General features: G+C 41.7%; 1 protein-coding gene across 3 annotated transcripts; it reads left to right on the top strand.

Moving 5' to 3' along the window:
• Window positions 1–452: 452 nt before the first annotated feature.
• Window positions 453–27544, top strand: bms1 (BMS1 ribosome biogenesis factor). Of its 3 annotated transcripts, XM_047377632.1 has the most exons (24): window positions 453–539; window positions 1328–1397; window positions 13925–14102; window positions 14181–14371; window positions 14671–14750; window positions 15756–15944; window positions 16041–16183; window positions 16837–16958; window positions 17888–18081; window positions 18169–18311; window positions 18416–18879; window positions 19396–19497; window positions 19803–19954; window positions 20048–20129; window positions 20658–20719; window positions 20875–21057; window positions 21148–21336; window positions 23863–24043; window positions 24983–25041; window positions 25192–25314; window positions 25449–25596; window positions 25922–26097; window positions 26361–26522; window positions 27188–27544. In XM_047377632.1, exons 3-24 carry the CDS (start codon window positions 13933–13935, stop codon window positions 27413–27415), a joined length of 3543 nt encoding a protein of 1180 aa, XP_047233588.1. In that variant the 5' UTR covers window positions 453–539; window positions 1328–1397; window positions 13925–13932; the 3' UTR covers window positions 27416–27544. The 3 variants fall into 3 exon arrangements, with proteins under 3 accessions (XP_047233588.1, XP_047233585.1, XP_047233586.1); XM_047377629.1 differs by lacking the exon at window positions 453–539 and having other exon boundaries at window positions 1346–1365; XM_047377630.1 differs by lacking the exons at window positions 453–539; window positions 1328–1397 and adding an exon at window positions 9336–9469.
• The last annotated feature ends 371 nt before the right edge of the window (window positions 27545–27915 follow it).

Below are 27915 nucleotides of genomic sequence, written 5' to 3'. Positions count from 1 at the left end.
TCAGGATGTGACATTTTGGACTTTGTGTTTTGTTTTGTTTACTGATTATCATATTTCTCCAGCCCCTCTGGTTAGGTTGTGTTTACTTATTGTTTACATCCTAGTCCTTGTGTTCTCTGCTTCCCTTCCTGTCAGTTCAGTCTGTGTGGTGTTAGGTTTCATTACTCTGTAATCTGGTTTGCTTTATGGGTTCCTTGTTCGTTCTTAGGTTTGGTGTTTCTTTTGTTCCCTTCAGTTTCTCAGTTTCCTTCAGTTCATGTTTATCCCTGATTCTTATGCTTTATTTTTATCTTTGTTTATAGTTTCGTTTTAGGTCTGCTCGGTGTCTTGTTAATCACTTGTATTAGGTTCACCTGTTCCTTCTGCCTTCCTGCCTCCTTGCCTCACCTGTCCTTAGTTCCTTTGATTACCTGCCTTTGGTTTCTCTCTGCATATTAGTTGGTTTGTTTCATTATGTTTTCGTAGGTTCCTTGCGTTACAACTCGACCGTTTATCCTCGTCCCTGCCTTGAGTCTCCATGTTCCTGCAGTGTCTGTAATGTAAGTGTTTGGATCTCGACCCTGTTCAGTACCTGCAGTGTTTTTGTTACGTTTTGACTTTTTTTTGATTAAAGCTGAGAGACTGCTTTTTGAAATGCTGCTTCCAAGCTCTTGTCTGCGCTTCGGTCCACTCCAAAACCCCACCGTGACACTTCGTCTTTGTCTCTTTAAAGAGGTCCTCTCCTCGGTGGGACCACCTGTCCTAAACAGCAGCTTGTCTCAGTGTCTTTCCAGAAACTTTTTTAAAGTCTCCATCCACTGGTTTAAAAAGCCGATTTGGATCCCGTTGTCTTGGCTAATTGTAAACCTATTGCTAAACTGCCTTTTATCTCAAAAGTTCTTGAGAAAATACCATCAATTGATGGATTTTATTAAAACAACACAACATTTCTGAGGTTTTTCAGTCAAGATTTAAAGCTGCACAGCACTGATTCTGACGTCTATTTAGCTACTGATTATGGTAACTGTGTTGTTGTTGCGCTGTAAGACTTACATTTGATACAGTGGACCGAGGTGTTTTGATCCCTTGTTCAGAGTGGTGGGCTTCAGGGGCGTGGTTCTAGATGTTGGTTTCCTTGCTCACGTTGTAAAGCCAACCATTACAAATTTAGGAGACAAAACTGAAAGAAACATTATATTTGATAGCCAGAAAAAGGCAATGATATCTTTTTTCCTCCCCATTTTTCTGAGATGCTACAACTTTACACACCAGGGAGGTGTGAAAGGTTGTAGCTGTTCTCAGTTCTATTTCCTGCTTCTGCCTGCTTGTAAGTTTTTTTTATTTTTAGGGTTCCAAGCCCGCGGGAGCGAGCGAAGGCCATGCAAGGTATGGCTGTTCATCTGTTCCCAGCAAAGCAGGTAACCCTATTGTTTTTGCTCCGTTTTTTCATTATTATTATTATTCTCCACTAAAAGTTGTTGGGCACAAGAACCAGAAAATGCTGGGAAGAAACTGACATAGCAGCCTAGTAGGGAATCGCAACCGCTACTCAGATACTAAAATTATTAACAATTCTTTTTAAAACAATCATTAAAATTAGGGACAAGATAAAGAATGTATATTATTCAACATCTTGATATGGTTATCTGAGAATATTTAGGGAATTTTATGAAATACCTTGTATTTTTTATAAGTTTTTCAATTTGGCTAAGTACTATGGACATTTTTGCTTGAAAAGCTAATTAATTCAGGCACTTGTATAAACACTATATTGTTCTTTCTACAGTCACGGACATCTCAGAATATTTTGGGAATTTTACTATGAAATATGGGTTTTTAATAAATTTGTTAATTTGGGTCATTATTTGCTTGTTTTCAATAAATAACAAGTTGTTGTTTTTTTGTTGAAAAGTCATTACATCCAGGGACATTATAAACAATGCATATTATTGTAGATATAGACCTGGTTAATTGACAATATTGTGGTAATTTTATAAGAAATTATGTATTTTTAAGGACTTTATTAAAAATGGCCAAGTACTCTAGAAACAATGGATACCCATTTTTTGGTGGATAAGGCACGAAATCCAGGGACTGAAATAAAGACTCATATTGTTCCTTCTACAGTCATGGTCATCTAAGAATATTTTGGAAATTTTGTGATGAAGTTTTAGATTTTTAAGGAACACTTCAATTAGGGTCATTACAGGCTTGTGCTTTATAATGTTTTTGTTGAAGGTTTTTCTCCAATGCTATAAATCAGCCTCAATGTACAGGTCCTTCTCAAAAAATTAGCATATTGTGATAAAGTTCATTATTTTCCATAATGTAATGATGAAAATTTAACATTCATATATTTTAGATTCATTGCACACTAACTGAAATATTTCAGGTCTTTTATTGTCTTAATACGGATGATTTTGTCATACAGCTCATGAAAACCCAAAATTCCTATCTCACAAAATTAGCATATTACATCCGACCAATAAAAGAAAAGTGTTTTTAATACAAACAACGTCAACCTTCAAATAATCATGTACAGTTATGCACTCAATACTTGGTCGGGAATCCTTTGACAGAAATGACTGCTTCAATGCGGCGTGGCATGGAGGCAATCAGCCTGTGGCACTGCTGAGGTCTTATGGAGGCCCAGGATGCTTTGATAGCGGCCTTTAGCTCATCCAGAGTGTTGGGTCTTGAGTCTCTCAACGTTCTCTTCACAATATCCCACAGATTCTCTATGGGGTTCAGGTCAGGAGAGTTGGCAGGCCAATTGAGCACAGTGATACCATGGTCAGTAAACCATTTACCAGTGGTTTTGGCACTGTGAGCAGGTGCCAGGTCGTGCTGAAAAATGAAATCTTCATCTCCATAAAGCTTTTCAGCAGATGGAAGCATGAAGTGCTCCAAAATCTCCTGATAGCTAGCTGCATTGACCCTGCCCTTGATAAAACACAGTGGACCAACACCAGCAGCTGACACGGCACCCCAGACGATCACTGACTGTGGGTACTTGACACTGGACTTCTGGCATTTTGGCATTTCCTTCTCCCCAGTCTTCCTCCAGACTCTGGCTCTTTGATTTCTGAATGACATGCAGAATTTGCTTTCATCCGAAAAAAGTACTTTGGACCACTGAGCAACAGTCCAGTGCTGCTTCTCTGTAGCCCAGGTCTGGGGAATGCTGCACCTGTAGCCCATTTCCTGCACACGCCTGTGCACGGTGGCTCTGGATGTTTCTACTCCAGACTCAGTCCACTGCTTCCGCAGGTCCCCCAAGGTCTGGAATCGGCCCTTCTCCACAATCTTCCTCAGGGTCCGGTCACCTCTTCTCGTTGTGCAGTGTTTTCTGCCACACTTTTTCCTTCCCACAGACTTCCCACTGAGGTGCCTTGATACAGCACTCTGGGAACAGCCTATTCATTCAGAAATTTCTTTCTGTGTCTTACCCTCTTGCTTGATGGTGTCAATAGTGGCCTTCTGGACAGCAGTCAGGTCGGCAGTCTTACCCATGATTGGGGTTTTGAGTGATGAACCAGGCTGGGAGTTTTAAAGGCCTCAGGAATCTTTTGCAGGTGTTTAGAGTTAACTCGTTGATTCAGATGATTAGGTTCATAGCTCGTTTAGAGACCCTTTTAATGATATGCTAATTTTGTGAGATAGGAATTTTGGGTTTTCATGAGCTGTATGCCAAAATCATCCGTATTAAGACAATAAAAGACCTGAAATATTTCAGTTAGTGTGCAATGAATCTAAAATATATGAATGTTAAATTTTCATCATGACATTATGGAAAATAATGAACTTTATCACAATATGCTAATTTATTGAGAAGGACCTATAATGTAAGGGCAAAGCCTGTGAGGTCTGAGTGCTTCTGCAAGCAAGTTCTAACCTGACATTATGAAAAATGTGGTCATATTAATTGAAGATCGCAAGTAGCAAGGCAGCTTCAAACCCGACCCAGTTCCAGCAGTTCTGCCAGGACGAATTGGACACAATTCCAGCAAACTATTGAGAGAAGCTTGTTGTCAGCTATCCAATGCTTTTGACCATACTCATAAAAGACATTTCTTACAAATACTGAGGAGATGTCTGTCAACCTCGGAATTCAGACAGTACAACAAATCTTGTTACTGATACATTTAGCAAATAGAGAGAACTTGATCCCAACGGACCTAAAACAGGAAAATATGCTTCTGATGTCAGAGAATGAGGGGAAAACGTTATGTATGTCTTTTACTGTATATGTATACAGGTCCTTCTAAAAAAATTAGCATATTGTGATAAAGTTAATTATTTTCCATAATGTCATGATGAAAATTTAACATTCATATATTTTAGATTCATTGCACACTAACTGAAATATTTCAGGTCTTTTATTGTCTTAATACGGATGATTTTGGCATACAGCTCATGAAAACCCAAAATTCCTATCTCACAAAATTAGCATATCATTAAAAGGGTCTCTAAACGAGCTATGAACCTAATCATCTGAATCAACGAGTTAACTCTAAACACCTGCAAAAGATTCCTGAGGCCTTTAAAACTCCCAGCCTGGTTCATCACTCAAAACCCCAATCATGGGTAAGACTGCCGACCTGACTGCTGTCCAGAAGGCCACTATTGACACCATCAAGCAAGAGGGTAAGACACAGAAAGACATTTCTGAACGAATAGGCTGTTCCCAGAGTGCTGTATCAAGGCACCTCAGTGGGAAGTCTGTGGGAAGGAAAAAGTGTGGCAGAAAACACTGCACAACGAGAAGAGGTGACCGGACCCTGAGGAAGATTGTGGAGAAGGGCCCATTCCAGACCTTGGGGGACCTGCGGAAGCAGTGGACTGAGTCTGGAGTAGAAACATCCAGAGCCACCGTGCACAGGCGTGTGCAGGAAATGGGCTACAGGTGCCACATTCCCCAGGTCAAGCCACTTTTGAACCAGAAACAGCGGCAAAAGTGCCTGACCTGGGCTACAGAGAAGCAGCACTGGACTGTTGCTCAGTGGTCCAAAGTACTTTTTTCGGATGAAAGCAAATTCTGCATGTCATTCGGAAATCAAGGTGCCAGAGTCTGGAGGAAGACTGGGGAGAAGGAAATGCCAAAATGCCAGAAGTCCAGTGTCAAGTACCCACAGTCAGTGATGGTCTGGGTTGCCGTGTCAGCTGCTGGTGTTGGTCCACTGTGTTTTATCAAGGGCAGGGTCAATGCAGCTAGCTATCAGGAGATTTTGGAGCACTTCATGCTTCCATCTGCTGAAAAGCTTTATGGAGATGAAGATTTCATTTTTCAGCACGACCTGGCACCTGCTCACAGTGCCAAAACCACTGGTAAATGGTTTACTGACCATGGTATCACTGTGCTCAATTGGCCTGCCAACTCTCCTGACCTGAACCCCATAGAGAATCTGTGGGATATTGTGAAGAGAACGTTGAGAGACTCAAGACCCAACACTCTGGATGAGCTAAAGGCCGCTATCGAAGCATCCTGGGCCTCCATAAGACCTCAGCAGTGCCACAGGCTGATTGCCTCCATGCCACGCCGCATTGAAGCAGTCATTTCTGCAAAAGGATTCCCGACCAAGTATTGAGTGCATAACTGTACATGATTATTTGAAGGTTGACGTTTTTTGTATTAAAAACACTTTTCTTTTATTGGTCGGATGAAATATGCTAATTTTGTGAGATAGGAATTTTGGGTTTTCATGAGCTGTATGCCAAAATCATCCGTATTAAGACAATAAAATACCTGAAATATTTCAGTTAGTGTGCAATGAATCTAACATATGAATGTTAAATTTTCATCATGACATTATGAAAAATAATGAACTTTATCACAATATGCTAATATTTTGAGAAGGACCTGTATATATATGGGTTCAAATGCTCAATTTTGACTTTCCACATCAAAAACATTCACTTTCTGAAGAATATGAAAAGAAAGAAATTATTTTTCAAAATGACATATGAAACAATTTGCAAAATTACTGGCCACCTTTTTTTATGAATCGGGAAAAGTTTCTATTGCAGGACGAGAGCAGCTCAGACTTTAGGGCTGCATTGAGAACTTAACACTTTAGCTTTCACCACCTTCTTATGTAATTGCTGAAAAACATCCATTTATTGTGCTGTTTTCCTTCTGCTTGTTCCCTCAGAACACTTAGAGATGTTTCCACAGAATAAAACTGACTGTCATAAGTCTTTGTTTCTAGCAGTTATTACAATGTGCTGCTGTGAACAAATGAGCTACTGAAATATGTTCTTTTTCATTTTTATTTCAAATAGGAAGACAAACTTCTCCCAGGCATTATTTTAGGAGAAAAAGCTTTATTTTTCTGTTTCTCTTGTGGCCCATCACCCATTTTGCTCCAGACTTGTGTGATGATCATCATTTTTTGCTGTAAATTAGGATGAAGATGAAAATGGATCATCCAAAGGACAACAAGCTCTTAATGTTTAAGAGTGGAAGTTCAAAGGCAGCTTGGAGTTTATTCTACTCTTCATAATATATTGCAAATGAAACCAATCCAGGCAGTGAAGGAGATGACAATGGTTATGACGACAGTAATTGTAATTACACGGGTAAATTCAGGTCAGCCCCGTCCAACACCGATTTTTAGTACCTCCGTCCCTGCTACTAGAACATCATTTGTTCCAGCCTCCCTTGTCATACTGCTATTATTTTTTATCTGTCACTTCTGTTCAGTTGTCCACTGCTGAAGAGGAAGGAAAAGCAGTAGCCCATGTTGTTAACTGGCGCCTCCAAGTGGTGTAAATGTGTTACTACGCTGTGGTGGAAAGAAAATCCTAGCATAAATGTTGAAATATGTCCATTAATATGATTTAATACAGACCAGGGGTGATTTGTCCCTCAAAAAATTATTTTCCTGCAAACTCCTGATATTCTTTAGCCAAGATAAACAATACAGCATTAACTGTTTGCATCGCCTCTCAGTGCTGTATACTTGATGAATGCGTGCAACTGTTATGGACTTAATTTGTCTAATTTCTCTGTTTGTGCAAAAGTACCCCAGTGAAATCCATTAAACCTGCTGAATAGTCAGACAATGTGCAAATAGACATTTCACAGGACGGTATCACTCATGAAAGAGTGCTTGCGCTGAGATTTCTTGTTCAACAGAATAAATTCACTTCATCACACTGATCATGTTACACATACACTTCTGATCCAAAACTCAAGACTGACAAGTATTTACATTTCTCGCTGTTAGATTATAACCAGGTCATATGATGAGCTTAAAAATACAAAAGGGGAAAAAAACGGAGGAGAATTGAAAATATAGAAATGGTTTCATGAAGGGCCTCTACACTGACGTGTTTTTGTTAACCTCCCTTACTAACCATCTCCAGATGTTTTGTGGGACTCAGGTCAGAGGAACATCCAAGAACATTATTCTCCTGGAAGAAGAGCTTTGCTAGGCAGGTGAAATACAGGGTTTTCTCTAAAATTACCTCATACATGAGTGTCTAAAGGGAAACCTGCTACAAGATGTCTATGAAAACGTTCTTCCCCTTTTCAATGGTCCATGTTTGGAGCTCACTTATCAAAGTTCAAAAAGGCAATTCAATTCAATTAAAAAAAATACTTTATTAATCCCAAAGGGAAACTCTGTGGTAAGGGAAAATGACTTTTATTCTTAAAGGCATTCTCCAGCAGATGTCTCTTATGATTACTGGGCTGCAGTCAGTATCAGTAAGGACCCTAATATGGGTCAAGAAGCTGCCCGTGTTTTCATGGACAGCCTTCCTTGATCCTTTTACCCCAAAACTGACAGAATCTTTTAAGAAATTTAAAATAACTGTTTTACTGTGTCCAGACAGCAAAGACGCCTCTCTCATGAATCTCGGTAATCCTGCCTCCTTCAAATACGCAACACCTTTTGCCTTTGCCACCAAAGGGTCAAGGAGAGCATGAAAGACTGACAGAAAGAAACATGAAAGTGGCAGATTTTGGTTCTAAACTTTGGTTTAACTGAAGAACAGCATGTTTGAGCTTTAATATCATTTCAGTCTTGCTCCAATTTCTTTATTCTGCGTTTAGAACCGGTTCTGATCGGATGTCTGTAGAGGAAGAAAAAGCAAACATCAGAGTGTGTTCAGTCACAAAGCAACAAGCTGATCTACTCAGAAACAGAATCAAAGACACTGTCGTAAACTCTTTTCGGTCAGTACTGATGTTTGGGTCACGGGAGACTAAGGGGAGTGTCTCAGTCAAGCAGATCTATGTCGTTCTGATCAGGAACAGCTAAACATCATGATATGTAGAGAACATCTGCTTTTTTTTATCTGTGAACCTCAGTTCTTCCTTCTTTCTTCAACAGGTTTTCCAACAACAAATACAAACATAATAAGAATGAAATAAAACAACATTTTCCAATATTCCAACATGTTGTGCAGATTACAAATGATGATTTTCTTGGGGAGAGGGATCAGAGGTGATCATATCAGCCCATGATTTGCTCTGTTGTTTTACCACCAGCTTTGGGCATTCCTTTGAAGTCCAGATGAATTTGATGATTGCACCGTAGAACCGAATCAGATCAGGTTCTAATTTAATCAGCTGCTCTTGGAAAACAGTCTCTGCTAAGCCTTTTTTTATGATGGTGACTGTAGTCTTTTCCTATTGGATTCATATGTCCCAGTGAACCTGATTGTTTCCTTCCACAAGCCGCTGATGCTGAGCTGTCAGGTGAAAGGAGGGTTGCATCAGAAGTCCATTACTATCTCTACAGTCTTTGTGCCTTCAGTAGCTACTAGTGGTTGTGTTATCAGAATGGGCTCTGTGGAGATACCATTGATATTGGGACTGAAAAGAAGGTGAAGGTGGTGCTCCAGTACTGAGTTCAAGTGTCTGATGTGTTTGACCAGTTTTGTGAGGACAGAGTCATCTCTACATGAGTGGCCTAGCTGCTTGTGATGCTCCAGAGCACCACTTGGAGACCAAAGTGTATTAGCATGTATTTCAAACTTTGAATATTTTTGTGTGAATGACTCAAACCCTGTAGATTAGGTCAAATTGCATGATCTTTTTAAGATACACACTCTATAAGCCCCAAACACTTAATTGTAACTTTTAAAACAATGACTCGATCCCACCTCTGTCTATTAGAATAACTGATCTCTGTAATTAATTCTCTTTATGTATGAGTTTGTGTGTGGACAGCTTACCGGCAATCTGTTCAGGTTGTACCAGGCCTCTCGCCCAATGACAACTGGGGTGCCTCCTTCCCTGTGACCCAGCAGGGATAGGCCAGTGTGGGCAATGGATAAATGAACATAAATGATTTCGCAGATGAACCATCTTTATTCACCCAGCAGGGGTCGAGATTTTAAATTAACTTCCTTGTGCGGAACCTTTCTTTTAAGGTTTGTTCTCAGTCGGTTTTGCCCGACGTTGCACTTCCCGTTCAGTGTTTCCACCACACGTGTGAGATCATAACAGGAGTTGAACCGTGGAGGGTTTAATATTCAGGTAACATTTTTGTGTTTCTAACTCGCCGAGTTGTTTTACTGACCAGACATGGCGGATTGTAACAACCAGGCCGGAAGAATTTCACTGTCCGCGGCTTTAAAGGCGTTCTTAAAACGGAGCTCTTTTAAAAGTCCGTGGGAGAAATAAATGAGAAACCTGTTGGGTTTTGCCTTGAAGGGACAACCACATGTTCTTTATTAGTTCCTGTTGTCCTCTGATGAGATAAGTGGAGCTTAAAACTGGCCTGGTGTTTTAATGTTGCCAAATTAATTATTATCCGTTAAAATGGTGAAGAATGAGCTAGACATATGTTCCAGTTTTACTTCTTTATTCTTTATGAATACAATATGCTATAACAGTTTGTGAATACGATTTATTTTGTTTGAGAATACGAATTTACAACAGCGACTTGGTGTCACGTGATCTCAGGCTCATAATATAGTGGGTGGAGTTATACAATGATGTACAGTAGGTGGCAGTATGCACCTTTGAATTTGTTGCGAACCGCCAGCAGAAGAAGAGGCAGCAGAACTAGCGCCAAGATGACGGACCAAGAACATATATTAACGACATTAAGACATATACAGGTCCTTCTCAAAATATTAGCATATTGTGATAAAGTTCATTATTTTCCATAATGTCATGATGAAAATTTAACATTCATATATTTTAGATTCATTGCACACTAACTGAAATATTTCAGGTCTTTTATTGTCTTAATACGGATGATTTTGGCATACAGCTCATGAAAACCCAAAATTCCTATCTCACAAAATTAGCATATTACATCCGACCAATAAAAGAAAAGTGTTTTTAATACAAACAACGTCAACCTTCAAATAATCATGTACAGTTATGCACTCAATACTTGGTCGGGAATCCTTTTGCAGAAATGACTGCTTCAATGCGGCGTGGCATGGAGGCAATCAGCCTGTGGCACTGCTGAGGTCTTATGGAGGCCCAGGATGCTTCGATAGCGGCCTTTAGCTCATCCAGAGTGTTGGGTCTTGAGTCTCTCAACGTTCTCTTCACAATATCCCACAGATTCTCTATGGGGTTCAGGTCAGGAGAGTTGGCAGGCCAATTGAGCACAGTGATACCATGGTCAGTAAACCATTTACCAGTGGTTTTGGCACTGTGAGCAGGTGCCAGGTCGTGCTGAAAAATTAAATCTTCATCTCCATAAAGCTTTTCAGCCGATGGAAGCATGAAGTGCTCCAAAATCTCCTGATAGCTAGCTGCATTGACCCTGCCCTTGATAAAACACAGTGGACCAACACCAGCAGCTGACACGGCACCCCAGACCATCACTGACTGTGGGTACTTGACACTGGACTTCTGGCACTTTGGCATTTCCTTCTCCCCAGTCTTCCTCCAGACTCTGGCACCTTGATTTCCGAATGACATGCAGAATTTTCTTTCATCCGAAAAAAGTACTTTGGACCACTGAGCAACAGTCCAGTGCTGCTTCTCTGTAGCCCGGTCAGGCACTTCTGCTGCTGTTTCTGGTTCAAAAGTGGCTTGACCTGGGGAATGCGGCACCTGTAGCCCATTTCCTGCACACGCCTGTGCACGGTGGCTCTGGATGTTTCTACTCCAGACTCAGTCCACTGCTTCCGCAGGTCCCCCAAGGTCTGGAATCGGCCCTTCTCCACAATCTTCCTCAGGGTCCGGTCACCTCTTCTCGTTGTGCAGTGTTTTCTGCCACACTTTTTCCTTCCCACAGACTTCCCACTGAGGTGCCTTGATACAGCACTCTGGGAACAGCCTATTCGTTCAGAAATTTATTTCTATGTCTTACCCTCTTGCTTGAGGGTGTCAATAGTGGCCTTCTGGACAGCAGTCAGGTCGGCAGTCTTACCCATGATTGGGGTATTGAGTGATGAACCAGGCTGGGAGTTTTAAAGGCCTCAGGAATCTTTTGCAGGTGTTTAGAGTTAACTCGTTGATTCAGATGATTAGGTTCATAGCTCGTTTAGAGACCCTTTTAATGATATGCTAATTTTGTGAGATAGGAATTTTGGGTTTTCATGAGCTGTATGCCAAAATCATCCGTATTAAGACAATAAAAGACCTGAAATATTTCAGTTAGTGTGCAATGAATCTAAAATATATGAATGTTAAATTTTCATCATGACATTATGGAAAATAATGAACTTTATCACAATATGCTAATATTTTGAGAAGGACCTGTATAAACTTTTTTAACATTACCTGGCTTTGTACCGTAGTTTCTTGGTCCGTTTGTTGGTGCTAGTGCTGCTGCTGCTGCTTCTTCTTCTCTTGTTCTACAGGTGGTTCGCAACAAATTCAGAGGTGCATACTGCCACCTACTGTACATCATTGTATAACTCCACCCACTATATTCTGAGCCTGAGATCACGTGACACCAAGTCGCTGATGTAAATTCGTATTCTCAAAGAAAATAAATCGTATTCACAAACTGTTATAGCATATTTTATTCATAAAGAATAAACCACAACTGTAAACTTGAACTTTGTGTTTGTAATTTCTTGAAGCTGTAACATTTTATTTCGTATTCTTATAGAGAAAATATACAATATCTCTTGTGGATTTTACTTATGCACAACTATTGACTAATATGCACACATTTCCTTCTTTACATACACATTGTTTTTGACAGTGTTCTTAACCCATAATTTAGTCTTTATTAGGTCCCTGCTGGCATCCCACATCTTTCCTCGTCCATATTTGATGAGTCTGGCTTGCAGAAGTTCTGTCAGACTAGGAGGACATCTCTTGTCCTCTGTCCTCTTCAGGAGTAACCACAGATTTTCAGAAACAAGTATTTCAGGAGTTTCGTTTGGCCGTTTGAAAACTTTTCCTCCTGTGACCTTATATTTTGTTTATTGGGATGTTTGTTTAGACTCACCATAATGATGAAGGATTTTCATCTTCAACTGCATAGCAAAAAAAGGGTTAAAATGGTTCGTAATTTCATCCACCTTGACAAAAGCTACAGTTCCAGCTGAACGAATGTTACTCCAGAGCATGATGATGCCACTACCATGCTTCTTTGTGGGCGTGGGATACTTTTGGTCATGTGTTGGGGTCTGTTGGTGCCAAGCATCTTTTTGAATTATGGCTAAATAGTTTAGGTTTGGTTCTGACACATTCTTCCACGGTGTTTTGGGACATCTGAGCCAGACCTGAATGTTATCTCTGGAAAAATGTTTTCTTTCCAAGGGCTTTTCTACCAACGAGGTTCCAGTTCTTAACTGGTTCTGTAAAAGAACTGGTTTGCTTTTCCTTCTCCTAAGAGCCACATCATTATAAACACAAATAAATACAGAATTAGCGATTCATTTAATGTGTACCTTTTACAGTTAGGTTAAAACCAGTTAAACAATGTCTAACCCCTAAGTGTGTCCTCTGGGAAACAATCTGAGATTAATGCTTTATGTGAGTATTTTCACTGTTTCACTGGTCCCATTCTGGAGATTCCTGTCCTGATGCTGCAGCCAGTGACCTCAACTCTACAGCTAGAAGCTAACAGGCTGTAGATGGTTCATCGTGGTTGTAGCTCTTCGTTTTTTTAATTTTTCTGACTAAAGTAGCAACAGGTGCAGGCAGTACTAATGAGGAGCGAATAGGGTGACCAGATATCAAAAAACTGAATGCGGGACAATAAGGAAGCTTATGAGGGCCATTGTGGGACACATTCCCAACACCATGATGATGTCATAAATTTGAATTTAACAAAGATCTCACATTACATTCATTAATCTGCTTTGCCTGTTAGTGCACAACAATGAATTAGCACAGGTTTGAAAAAAACTTGACAAGATTTTAAAGTTTAACACTATTAAACCAGGCTGCTGCTGTTACCTTGTCTGTCTGGCAGTCATCTCTTGGTTTGAATAAAAATGACTTCATAGATCAGCAGGTGGTTTTCTCAGCTGTGAAGTTCTTGTTCGACTCACCTTTATAGTGTCGTTTCACATCATGCTTCCCTCTGTGTGAAATTGAAAAATAACTTTGGCAAACTTCATAAACATCCCTCAGAGACCATCTTTCACTGGCCTCACCTAGTTATAAACCGTTTCCCAGTCTTTGTTGTAGCTGCATTTTCTTTTCCATGACATACTTTCCATTATATTCTGTATAGCCTATTGAGGTGATCTATACAAGAAAATCCTTTTCTTGTTTTATTTTATTTTACTGGCATCGCAGCGCGCCGGTTGGTCATGACGTGGGACACTGCTGCATATTTTGTGTATTCACAGCTGAAGCAGCTCTGTGATGATTACTGCAGCTCTGCTTTCTTTACATTTTAGAAGAACTCCAGTCGGATAGTTTTGTGACGTATCAGAATTTAACCCAGCCCATTCGGGACTTTTCTGTTTGAGGAACACCGGGACAGGAGTGAAAATCATGACAACTGCTGTCACTTGATGTCGTCTCGATGCCTCATTTCCACCTTGTGCTCCACAGAGTGCAGAATGGATGGAAAAGTTAAGAAACAGAAGAAGCACCAGCAGAAGCACAGCGGACCAAAAGCAGAGAAGAAGAAGCTCAAGAAACCAGGAGGATCAGTAGAAGATGAGCGCAAACGCAACCCCAAAGCATTTTCGGTCCAGTCGGCCGTACGGATGGCCAAGACCTTCCACAGGTTCTTTTACACTAATCATCACATCTGCTGTTTTATCTTCAAATAATTATTGTATGTTAAAAGTTTTTCCTTCTCCAGAGCCCAGGATATAAAAACTAAAAAACACCACATCCCTCTGGTGGACCGAACTCCCCTGGATCCTCCTCCAGTTGTCATTGTAGTTGTTGGACCCCCCAAGGTGGGAAAGAGTACCCTGATCCGCTGTCTGATTAAGAATTTCACCAGACAAAAGCTTGGAGACATATGTGGACCTGTGACCATCGTTTCTGGTAGGTTTAGTCTTTGATTTTGATTTTCTACCAACAACTTGGTGAAAATGAAGTAAAACCTTTTTGATTCTCAGATTTTATGGATCTGGACATATTTAAAAGAATATAATTCAAAAAGAGACATTTATTTATGAAATTGTGTGATTTGTCTTTTCTAACCGCTAATAGAGGAGGAGGTGAAGCGCCATTTAGTTGATTTAGTTTCACCACAGCTGACTGAGACCTTTCATTATGATGTGATAACTCTAGTGTTTGACTTTGTTCTTGTGTAAATAAATCAAATCCTTTGTTTTCTGTAGGCAAGAAGCGTCGGCTGACCTTTATGGAGTGCAACAACGACATAAACACCATGATTGACCTTGCTAAGGTTGCGGACCTTGTAAGTGTTACATTCACTGGAAACCAACGTAATAACAGTGGGTAGAAGGTCTCTTATGAAGGTGAATCACTGTAACAATGTTGGTAAAACCTAAACGGACGCAGTACATAAAACTGGACTTAGATATTTACAGAAACAACCTTTATTCTGCCTGTATTATTAATCTGTTTTAGATCGGTTCAGATTATCTGAATTATTTGTATTTAAGTGCCAGATTTCTGTGCTTTTAAACAATATGGAGAAGCCCAGATGATGTCATGACTTTATCAGAATCAGCTTTATTGCCAAGTTCGTACAAACAACAGACAAGGAATTTGACCCCGATACACTTTGCTCTCTGGGTTATTTTTGTTTTGCGTTATAAGATATATCCTGCATATATCTTTATGTCCTTAAATACATATATACAATATACATATATACAAGGTGAAATTGCGGCTTCCGTATGCAGTTGTTTGGTACTCTATTAAATGTTCAACAGAGAAACGGCCTGGGGGAAGAAACTGTCTCTGTGGCGGCTGGTTTTAGTAAACAGTGCTCTGTAGCGGCGGCCTGAAGGTAAAACTCTGAACAGTTTATGTGCAGGGTGTGTGGGGTCTGCAGAGATTTTAGCAGCTCTTTTCCTGACCCTTGACCTGTATAAGTCCTGGATGGAGGGAAGGTCAGCCCTGATGATTCTCTCTGCAGTCCTGATTATTCGTTGCAGTCTGGACCTGTCCTGTTTTGTGGATGATCCAAACCACACTGAGATGGATGAAGACAGGACAGATTAAATTAGAACTGTGGACCTCCACCAGTGTGGTTCATCCTTGGGTCTAATCTCCAGATACCTGAGGACACCATCCCGATTGTGAAGTTTGGCAGTGGCAGCAGCATGCTGTGTTGCAGGGGGAAAATGGGGGTTGTGTCTTTTTTTCTACAGTAAATATTTGGTTTCAACCTAATTGCTGGTCTGTAACCGTTTTTATATCTTACAGAATAAAGTAGATTGTTTTCTGTCTCTAGGTGTTGATGCTGATTGATGCCAGCTTCGGCTTTGAGATGGAGACATTCGAGTTCCTCAACATTTGTCAGGTTCATGGTTTCCCTCGTATAATGGGTGTCCTGACTCACTTGGATTCATTCAAGAACAACAAGTCGCTCAGGAAGACGAAGAAGAACCTCAAACACCGCTTCTGGACAGAGGTGTACCAGGTAAATAGAACTTCTGTGTTCAGATTCTGACTAATGGACCTCAGCTTTACAGCTCATGTCTAGGATGATGTTGTAACATGGATTTGGATCTTGCAGGGAGCCAAACTGTTCTATCTGTCCGGGATGGTGTACGGAGAGTACCAGACCCAGGAGGTGAAGAACCTGGGCCGCTTCATCTCAGTCATGAAGTTTCGTCCGTTGGTGTGGCAAACCTCTCATCCTTATGTGCTGGTTGACCGGTGAGTGGGAACTCTGATTGACAATAAAAGGTATTTGAAAACCTACTGCTGCTTTTTGCCAGTGTGAACGTGAACAACTTACAGATTAGTGACTAAACCTTATAAGCTCTGTAGAGTCTGAAGTGCATCTTTCACAAACGTGGGAAAAAAACTGTAGAAATACTTTACATAATTCCAGTTTGTGACATAAAAGATGCTGTAAGTCCATCCAAGCAGCTAAATATATGATTAGAAACTTGAATGTTAATGCATGGCACTTAAAATTGATTTGATATGTTGTTGCATCTCCAACAAACATCACAAAATATTTTCCACAGACTTTATACGGAGGAGAAACTAAAACTGTTGATATTCCATGTGAAGAGCTTCAGCAGTCATGACCTTGTAATACTGATTCCTCCACATGGAGAATAAATGATGTGGGTTAGATTGTTCAGCCTGTTTCACTGAAACATCTCCAGCTCCTCTCCACTGATCTGGGATTTATGGGCCATCTTTTATTCTGACATGTCCAGTCAGGATAAACAGCTGGACTGTCTGAAACAGTTCGTTTGTATCTTACTTGTATCACTAACACCACAATGCAGTGAAGGCACCAATAATTTACATTCTAATTTATATTTCATTAATTGATAGTTTTCTGTGTTTTTCAGTATGGAGGATTTAACAGATCCTGAGAAGGTCAGGACGGATCCCAAATGTGACCGGACTGTGTCTCTCTACGGCTACCTGAGAGGGGCACATTTGAAAAACAAAGGCCAGGTCCATGTCCCAGGTACACACAGTAGCAGCGAGTCTTCAGGGTTCTTAGTAGTATGTGGTTGGAGGACCTGATGGTCCAGTTGTCTTTAACTAATCAGTAATACAGGAAGGAGCATGAGCATTAAAATGAAAAGGTCACCAGTGATGTGAGCTCTTCTGTCGGTTCCAGTTAAGAGTCTTGCTGTAGAGTTTTGGATCAACTGAAGGTGATCAAAGCCTTTTAAACATGAGGTTCTGCCATAACAACACCTGGGTTGTGGTAGTTACTACTGTGGTGGTGAGCCTGCCAAAGACACACAGACACATTCATATTCAGAGACGTCAGTCAGACTCAATGAGGCTAAAGGAGTCGACTAAATTCAGAAGATCTTGGACGAATTTTTTGCTGTCACAGCATACATGTACACTAACATCTCCAATGATTCTAAAATGATCGCACTTTAAAACTACCTCAGCCAAGAAATCGGTGAAATACTTGGTGGACGATACGCCACTGTGCACAACGGAGGGAACAAGTTCTAGCCAGTAGCTCTAGTTCAAACCCAGTCTAAGGCTCCAGGAAAACCTTCTGACAGTGGAAGCAGGATTTGAATGTTGGCCTCCACTCTTACTAGTCATTTGGGAAGAGTTAAAATAACACATAATCTGAGGGAAGAAGTTGAGAAATGTGTCAAGTCACCAACGTGTCATACTGACTGGGGAGGGAAAAGGGAAGGCTTTATAGGACGACATTCTTGTCTGTTTTAGTTCTTGCCATTCGTCCACAACATCTCCTCTAAACCTGACAGGAATCTAGAACTGAAACAGAACCCTTACGTAGCAGCTTGCTAGTGACTACTGATGCCATCAGAACAGCGGTTTTCTTACAGGAACAAACATCTCAGGAGAATTAGAGAGCTGCTGCCATGCTCATTACTCTGCTGTGTGTCTGTGTGAGGACAGGTGTTGGAGACTTTCAGGTGAGTGATGTGAACTTCCTGCCTGACCCATGTCCACTGCCAGATGCTCAGAAGAAGAGAGCTTTGAATGAGAAGGAGCGTCTGCTTTATGCCCCCATGGCTGGGGTCGGAGGGGTCGTATATGACAAGGATGCTGTCTACATCGATCTGCCCGCCAGCCACGTCAATCAGCTGCAGGTACAGGTTTTAAAACTCTTATGATCCATTAAGTTTCTACTTAAAGGAAGATGAATCACTCACTCTCTCCTTTCTGGTCTGTTAAAGGAGGAGGTGCATCCCACCACTGAGTTGGTCCAGTCTCTCATTGAGACGCATGCTACTCTGGACACCAAGATGGCTGCCAGTAAGGTGTCTCTGTTTAGTGGCTCAGCCACTTTGGACCCTGCAGACATCAGCGAACAGACCAGGTTAGTTCACATGCTTCTGCTTATTCAGATGTCAGCTTCGTCCAAAATCCATGTTCATGTGTGTGTTAGAACCTAAACTTAAGGTGTGTGTGCGTGTTTGTTAGGGAGCGGGAGAGACTTGAGGAAGAATGTGTCTGGGATCCGACCACCCAAAGAGAGCGAAGGAAGGTGATCTTCACTGAGAAGGAAGAGGAAGATGATGTCAGCGGGGAGAGTGACAGTGAGGAGGATGACAGCGAAGGAAGTGACCAGGCTAATGATGAAGATGAGCCTTCACAGGTAGAAGCAGGCCGTAAAGCGAAGGCAGCAGGAGGCGCTCCACCTGAGAAGAAACAGAAAGTGGAGGCAGAGGCAGGAAGGACAGAAAGCTCTGCTGAGATGCCAGCTTTTGCAGACAGTGAGGATGACCTGGAGATGAGTGAGGAGGAAGGTGATGCAGGGACACCAGGAGATTCTGGGCACAGTTCTGAAGAGGAGGATGACCCTACTGAATATGAATGCGGAGCAACTGAGGACCTGTGGAAGAAGCACTCTGAAAGAGAGTGTGAGGAGGAGGAGGAGGAGCAGGGTAACTCTCTGACACACTCAGCTTACTTTAGATTTGCTTTCAGCTCTGTTTCAGTTTCTTCTTTGATCTCAGATGATTGGGTTTGTTCCAGATGTTCAGCTGTTACTGCCTCTAAAGGAGGTGGTGATAGCATCCTGTGCTACTTTAAGACCCAAGATGGCTTCCAAGCCCGAGAAACCTTCTTACCATCTATGTTATAGGTCTAATGCATCATGGTTGGTTGAAGTTTACCTTTGAACTGCTAATGGCTGCGGTCACAGCAGTTGTAGAAGCATCCACAGCTATCAGCCAGTAGCTGTTCACTCATCACTAAAGGCAACATTTATTGAGTGATATTAAGCATTTACCTCCAGATGAGATCATTAGACATGGTCTGGACCAGTTTTAGAAGATCACATGTCGTTGTACAAACTGATAAGAGTATGTTTTGCTGTAGATTTTCACCTGCATAGACCTGCAGGGATTTTTGAATGTTGTTCCCTTCGTGTTGCTTTAAATGTCTGTTTGCACCCTCAGGTTCTCTTAGATGGAAGGAGGGTCTGCAGCAGAAGGCAGCAGAGGCGTTCCTACGGCAACAGGAAGCTGCCCCAAATTTGAGAAAACTTGTTTATGGTTCAGGTACAGTTCAGAATCTGCTTTCATTAATTCAGACAATATCTGCTGGAGTGCACTTAAAGGAAGGTAAGGGTGTTCTGAAGAGTTGCTGTCTGCAGGGCCAGACCTTCCATCTCTCATTTAATTGATCTACTTCATTAGGAAACAACATCTGCGTTCACTACCATTGTCCCAATTAATCTGCATGTGCAGAAGCAGAGCTGGTTGCCTTGGCAACAAAGAAATCGGCATATTGAGCCTATTTATAAAAAATATATAATGTGTGGCTAAGTGAAGCATATTTTGAAACATTTGGCTTTGTTTTGCAGTTGTCGAAGTGCAGGAGCCTGAGGAAGAGGAGGAGGAACTGGGGGGGCTGTTCAGAGTCAGTCGGCCTCAGAAAAGCAAGAAGGTCCAGGCGAATGCTCCAGACTGTTCCCATTTCAAGCCCGACAACCACCACAACTGGGATGTCGAAGAGGTGAGGTTCTTCCTGCCTCATTCATACTGAAGCTGCTGACGTTTTAAGGCTGCAAAATACAGCGATGGTCACATGAAATGTTCTCTGTTCCAGATGCTGGACTCCATCAGGGATTGTTTTGTTACAGGGAAGTGGGAGGAAGGCCAGGATGCAGCCACACTGCTGAGACAAGATGGTGAGGAGAGTCCAGAAACAGATCTAGGCATTATTACTGGGAACATTTCTCAAGTTCTCATTAAAAACTTTACACACATTTAACAGAAGCTTCTCAGCTTCCAGCTTTACATGCAGTAAACGTGTAGCTCCATCACTGAGTGTGCTGAACAATCAACAGGTCTTCTCAGATATTTAAATCACTGGAACTACATTATTATTCTGACTAATGTGATTTAGAAACTTTTTTTGGAGTTATTTTAGCTTGAGGCTCTTTCTAAGCTCACCTGCATGGTTTTAACAGACACATCATAGGTGCATAAAACTGCAGATACAGATGCTAAATTATGTGTTGCTTATGGTGGGATGTCTAATACAATAGCTGCACCTTTCCTCAGCATTAGGAGCTGTTGTTTTACGAGTGAAAACAGTTTTTCCTTCATTGGAAGTTGAGTGTTTTTCTCCTTAGGTCATCCGTTCTCTTCCTTTCTGTCCTAATATCATCAGAATATTGAAGACAGACTCATGCCACTGGTTTCTATGCTTTTAGAGGAGCTGTATGGTGACTTTGAAGATCTGCAAACAGGAGAAGTCCACATGAGCCAAACTGAGGTATGAGATGCTGCACAGTAATGTTTGATGTCCTTGGGTTCTGCTCCTGGCCGATCAGTACCAATGGAGGAAGATTGTCCTGATGTCACAGTTTAGGGTTTCCTTGTCCAGTAACCTCATGGAAGCTGAAACATTTGTCCTAATGTGATCTACAGAATGCAGAGGATGATGATGATGAAGAGGAAGAGATCCAGGTGAAGATGGATGATGAGGAGGTTCAGAAAAACAAACGCTTGGAAAAAAAACGCCGGCTGAAGGAACGGTTTGATGCAGACTATGATGATGATGATGCTACATACTTTGATGACCTGAAGGAGGAGATGCAGAAGCAGGCAGAGGTAGATGAATTCAGCCTGTTAGACTGGTCATTGTCTCCAAGCAGATGGGTCTCCAGTTTCTGATACGTTTGTCTTCATGTTGGGTCTCAGCTGAACAGAGCAGCATTTCAGGACATGGATGATGAGAGCAGAGTCCAGTATGAAGGCTTCCGGCCGGGAATGTACATCCGAGTGGAAATCTGCTCTTTGCCCTGTGAGTTTGTAAAAAACTTTGACCCCCATTATCCCATCATCCTTGGCGGCCTGGGCTCCAGCGAAGGTAACATAGGATTTCTTCAGGTATGTATATGCAGAATCTACTGACAATGCTCACATCTGTTCAGATGAAGCCTTTTTTATTTAAAAACAGCTGTGAGTTTAGCTTTTATAGCATTGCATTTCAGGTGCTTCAGGACATCTGGGCCTCATGTACAAAAGACTGTGCAGGTTTCATACTATAGTTGGTGGTAGGGAGAAATTCAGAAACTTCCAATGCACATAATAGATCAGATGTATGAGACTGTGTAGACATTTCACCACACACACGTAGCCTTCATACATCCCAGTTTGTGGTGGATTTGACGTAGCTGTACGTGGCACGTGGACGACCCGGTACCCACCCATAAATACATATGCAAAGTATTATAAATAGCCAGAGGTCATCTGTCATGTCTCCAAATAATCATGGCAACGGTGCTGTGACTGTCAAAGAACCGGTTCGTTTTGGCGGAAAAACGCAAGAGACTGTGTCTGCACATCACGAGGGACGTTTGTAGTGAATTACAGCAAACCAACAACTTCTTGAATGACATCAGCGACTCAAGCCTGATTGAAAATAAAAAGGTTGTCGGCTCGTACCTGTTAAGTTCTACAATCAAATCCACACGGCACTCTAACTGCTGCACTGAGCTCAATTACAGCTCAGTGCTGAACTTTATAATGCCATGAATATTCCTCCTATGTTTCTTTTAGGAAGACTGTCACCACACACACTATGTGAAGAACTTTAAACCTTTAAAAACCATTCAGGACGTCACATAAAAAATAGAAAATCACCTAGAAGCCAGAGTTTGCTTGAGGTTTGTTCCCAACACTTATAATAATTATAAAGGAATCATGTGCTGAGGAAGCCAACGTGCCATCGCATTATTTAGACACATTAGCACATCACAAAGAGGTTGCACATATATTGAATGAAAATGCCTTCTATTCATACATTTATATTCACTTACAGATGGTGCCCTTATAGCAATGAATGCAGTCTGTAGCTCTGATTACATTCAGAAATCGGCTCCGTTGCAATGAGAGCCAGAGTTTAGGAGAGTAACATACGGATGAGGCTGACCCATAGGGCTTGCATGCCCCAGCTCATGGATGACTGTTAAATACCCGACCTGTCAGTCAGGTCCCTCTGAAAAGCTCCTGTAATGGACCACAGCGTAGTCAGAACTTAAACTGCCACAGGAGACGCAGGTTCCTCCTGGTTTCCCTGTGTAACAATGAGGCCAGCTCCAAGCCCTGTGCAATCTAGACCAGCTAACAAGCCATGCATTATCATGTACCAGCAGGTCACTACGATCTCTAAATAAAACGCTCCCTCTGACTTCTTGCATCCTCCATCTGTCCCAAAGCTGCCATCGTTTCACAATAACGAGCTACTTTATGCAGCTATTTATGGACATGTGTGATTGTCCACCTTATGAATCATCACACCTGACTTGTTAGGAATTAATCTGCTGATCGGACACAGTTTTCTTTCTCAGTGAGAAGTGTCCCTCAGATGATTCACATGCATGTTATGCTCCTCAGCGCACAGACCGATGAGCATTTCCATCTACATGTGACTGAAACAGAGGAGGTTTTACAGTTTACATCCGACTGAGGTTGTTCATCATTTTCTGAGGCCAAATGTGATTCAATTGATATCACTCAGGGTTAAACCATAAAAGATCAAACTTATGAAAAAAACATCAGGTTTGATGCTCCATGAATGAAATAAAGCTGAATGGAGTCATATTTCAGTGTATTTAGGTGACTTTTAGTTTTCTGTAGTTTATTATTGTCAATTGAAAAAGTTTGCGAGGGTTCCGCACATTTTCAGGCAGCGTTCATTTTAGTACTTGCCAAGTTGTGTGTAAAACATTGCGCTGCCAGATTTTTGTGTGTCGGTAGGCTTCGTACATGAGATGAAGGCTCTAACAGCAACAGTGCAGCACGATCACCGTTTGAAATTCAGTTTAGTTTTTTAAATGTGTCCAAGTGAGAGTCAGAACCAAACTATTCTTCCTTCCTCCCTCCATCCTCAGTATCACTTGGTCCACAGTGATTGGTCGTTTCTGTCCTTTTTTATTAAGGCCTCTGGTGGTTTTTTTAAGGATGACCTTCTCTGCTCAGTGTTGGGTGGCTTTCAGAAAACTGTTATGTTCAACACTATTATGTTATTTGAAATGTTATTTAGGATTTGGGCCATCCAACTATAAAGTTGTCTGTAAACTTGGCTGTTGAGGATCTTTGCATAGGGTTAAGCTCTTTTCCTTTGTTTTGATCCCAGTTATTAATAATTCTGCTCCTAAACCTTTTTGTAGAGGTTTCGATTAATTAAGGTGGTGTAATGTGTTGCTGAGATTCTAACGGTGGTGAGGACTTTTATGATGGTCAGGAAAAAGCATGTTCATCATTCTCCATATCGTCATTGTAATATTCAGTAATGTTATTACATGTTTGCCTGATGTTGTGAGGTCCTAATTGGTTGATGTAACAGTGCCAACTTTCCACATGCATGGACAATAAAGTGTTCCTAATGAATTGTATGTGTCTGTGTGTCAGATGCGCCTGAAGAAGCACAGATGGTATAACCGTATCCTGAAGACAAAGGATCCCCTCATCTTTTCCTTAGGCTGGCGCCGCTTCCAGACCATCCCTCTGTATCACATCGAGGATCACAATGGACGCCATCGCCTGCTCAAATACACGCCACAGCACATGCACTGTGGAGCCTCCATCTGGGGTGAGACGCATGAAAAGCTTCTCAGTTAGAAATACTTAATGTTGATTTAATGGTCCTTCTGTCTTCCAACGTTCAGCTTTAGTCACGAAATCTGGGTTGTGACCAAAGACTGTGTCCGAGTCACCTGTGTGTGTGCTCCCTGTGCTCAGACCTGAATAGTAAGAAGCTCTAATGTTCAGGAGATGTTTCTCCTCTGTTTTAAAATGAATAAGCAGAGGTGGCTTTAATGTCACACCAGGATGCCTCTTGGTTTTCTGTCTTTTGTTGTTCTACTCAGGCAAGACCATGAACACATTTTATTTCCCTGCTCATCCTGCTGTTTTTGCTAATGATAAACAGTTGCAATATATATCCCATATTATCTGTGCTGGTTGTGGGATTTTTGATCCTGCATTTATCTCCAGACTTCAGTTTTTTATTTCTCAGTTTCAACATTGCAGTTACACCTGCATTTATTAGTAAGATATTTGGGTTTCTTCATCAGTGTGTTTCTGCAGGGGTCCAGTCTCTCTGCAGGAGATCAGGATTGTCATAGTGCAATACGAGCTGTGCTCAAAAGCAACATATACTAGTCTGTCTACGTTCCTGCTCTTATCTGTGGTACTGAGACATGGATCTTAACCCAAAGATAAAATTCCTCTCTTTGGAATTTTTTCGACCACATCCAACTGGGAGGAAAGCCCAGGGAGCTGGCCTAATACCCCGAAGAGACTAAATATATCCCTTCTGGCCTGGGAACACCTTGGGATCCCCCTGGGTGAGCAGAGGAATGTGACCTGGGGAGAAGGATCTCTGGGTTTCCTTCCTGGACCTGTTACACGACCTGATAATAAATCAATAAAACTTTACATCACAGCCTATATATGAAGCAAACATACGCTGGTAGAAGGTTTCTGTTAAATATCCAAAGTCATTCTGTCTGTGTTTGTCCCTTCGAAGGTCCGATCACACCACAGGGTTCTGGTTTCCTGGCTGTTCAGTCGGTGACAGGAAGTAAAGTAAGGTTGACAACTCGCTGTTGATGATCTACAATTTAATCTAGAATTTAAGTTTAATCTGTCTGCTGTCTTTTTATTTCTAGGATCTGGGAATAAAAGAAAACCAAATCAATGTTTATGTGTTTTTTGTTCATTTTTTTATCTCTTCAGGCCACTTTTCGCATTGCGGCCACTGGTGTTGTTCTGGATCTGGACAAATCAGTGACTATAGTGAAGAAGCTCAAGCTGATTGGATATCCATTCAAGATCTTCAAGAACACTTGCTTTGTGAAGGTAGAGAACATGCGTCTGTTTTGGTGTGTAGATGGACCAGGTCTTGGAGATGACGACTAAAAGATGTACGTAGTGGAAGTGTGAAACCAAGCATACCTGTGCAGCAGGTCTAAGGCTGCTGTGTGTGTCCTCAGGGAATGTTCAACACAGTTCTGGAGGTGGCCAAGTTTGAAGGGGCCTCTGTACAAACAGTGTCGGGCATCAGGGGCCAGATTAAGAAGGCTCTGTCTTCACCGACAGGAGCTTTCAGAGCCACATTTGAGGACCGGCTGCTCATGAGTGGTGAGTGTACTCCTTTCATCACTACTTTGTTTGGTTTAGGAACACTGCACATTCATAGCTGTGGCACTCTTTAGTCAGGTCAGATGTGCAAACTCTGCCCTGAGCTGTTCTCGCTGAAAAAAAGCCAGATCTATCAAATCTGTCTACAGATGTTTTCTGTGAGCTTCTTCATGCAGAGAAGCCTTGTTCACCTGCAGTGAATCCATATAACTGCCATGTGCTCCACTGAATAAATCAGTAAACCAAATAAAGCATCTGTTTCTGTAAGAGGAGCTGTGTGTAAACAGCAGTCCTGTCTAACATCCAGTGCTTTTGGTGTTTGCAGACATTGTGTTCCTGCGCTCCTGGTATCCAGTGTCGGTTCCTCAGCTCTACAACCCCGTCACCTCTCTGCTGCTGCCTGCTGGTCAGAAAGACAGCTGGTCAGGCATGAGAACCCTTGGCCAGCTCAAACACGACCTTGGCATCCGCAACCAACCCAAGGCTGACTCTCTGTACAAGGTAGAACTCACTCATCCTGCCCAGAACGTTTTATACACTCATACCTACAGCCAAAGTGGCCTGACCTTACAGCTTCGCCTCATCATCATTCTACTTTTACTCAAGTCTTTTTCTCTATTTTCCCCATTACTTGATGCATTTTTACTTCTCAAAACGCTACAAATTTCATCAAATAAAATGTCTTCTTCTTCTAGTTGTGTCTAAAAAGAAATTTCTATCTGATGTACTCATTTGATGTGGATGTCTGTACCCTTCCCTTCCAGCCAATAGTCCGAGCAAAGAGGCACTTCAATCCGCTTCATGTTCCCAAGGAGCTTCAGAAGGCCCTCCCCTTCAAGAGTAAACCCAAACAGCAGCAGCCCAAAGGAAGGACCCCGAGAGACCTCCAGAGGCCCAGCGTAATCAGAGAGCCCCACGAGAGGAAGGTGAGCAGAACCTGATCAGATGAGAAAGGATGTTCTCAATTTAGTCTGTTTACTGTAGCTTTATTTAAGCAGCTTCATTTATTAACGCAAGTCTGTTTTTAATCAGAAGTTCAGTTTCTTATAATAAAGGGCAACGCCCACTCATTGCGTCTGGTTGTTGGCCAATGCTGAGAGCGATCCGGTTCTAAGACGTTACTCTTCTTCTGTGCTGCTTTGGTAGTTCTTCTATTGTATTATAGTGCGGTATCGTGGGAAAGTTGTTCAAAATGGACGAGGAAAGAATAATTTTTGAGGATCGAAATACATATTATGGATAAAAAGACTTACATTGTACTTTTTAGACGTGATGGTACCGTAAATTTATTTTGACGTAGTAAGTACACCGCCTGCTGGCTTAAATGGATAAGTGTACTTGGCAATAATTCACACATCTGTTTTGACTCTTCCACCATTTTGTTAAAGTCATCATTTAAGTGTCTAAAGATGTGGCGCTCCTGATGTGCGCTGCCCTTTAAGACACCCAAAACTTTCTCTGATTATTTTCTGTCTAACAGGATTTTCAGTGGTGCTTTCGCACTAATATATTACTGATCCCCTTTCAAACAGGAGCCAGTTTGTTGTTTTGCCCTCACATTAGAAGATGACCGTTTCTTCTGCTCCCATAGGTGGCAGCATTGCTTCATGCTCTGAGCACCGTCCACAATTACACGAGGAAGAAGGCCCATACGGTGCAGCATGCCAAACATAAAGAGTTCCTTCAGCAAAAGGAGAAAGATGAGGAGGCAAAGCTGAAGAGGCAGAGGGAGGCAAAGAAAAAGCTGTACCGGGTGATGGGTCAGATGGACCAGAAGAAGCAGCGGTCCAGTCTGACAGGGGCGACAAAAGACGACTAGTTAACTGCAACTGTGTAGACTCTGGAGAACCACACTGGGACACTTGGATTGTGTCTGACAGCTTTGATGGACTGTTAATTTTGCTTTGGAAACAAATGTTTGTATAAAATAAAAGCTTCTCAGCTCAGATCTTCTGTTTAGGTTTGCAGACAATTGTCTCTGGTTTCAGGCTTCTAGGAAATCTTTGACCTACTTTAACCTGGCCTTTTCCTAATTATAATGGAATAACATGGGATAAGGCCATGTTATTCCATATTAAGCATACTGCATGCTTATTTTTTTATTTTATTTTTTAGCATACGGCATGCTTTAAATAGGACATTCTGTGCCATGGTGTTTGAGAGGATAACGTTTGCAGGGTAGTGTAGTATTCTGTTTGGGAACAAAAGGCCCTTGGAAAGGTCACCTTGTAAGTTTCAGACACCTGTTTACTACTGTTTCATGAAAACATACTCTAGATAATTACAGTTGTGTTCAGAACAACGGTGGTCCAACATACC

This window comes from Girardinichthys multiradiatus, chromosome 10 (assembly GCF_021462225.1).
Source record: "Girardinichthys multiradiatus isolate DD_20200921_A chromosome 10, DD_fGirMul_XY1, whole genome shotgun sequence".
Lineage (NCBI taxonomy): Eukaryota > Metazoa > Chordata > Actinopteri > Cyprinodontiformes > Goodeidae > Girardinichthys > Girardinichthys multiradiatus.
Note: the sequence above shows the minus strand (reverse complement) of the source record. Positions and strands in the feature narration are given on the sequence as shown.

Coding starts and splice junctions, on each gene's coding strand:
- bms1 (XM_047377629.1), top strand. Junction 20,130..20,657: donor CACACTGCTGAGACAAGATG/GTGAGGAGAGTC, acceptor CTATGCTTTTAG/AGGAGCTGTATGGTGACTTT. Junction 21,337..23,862: donor GTAACATAGGATTTCTTCAG/GTATGTATATGC, acceptor TCTGTGTGTCAG/ATGCGCCTGAAGAAGCACAG.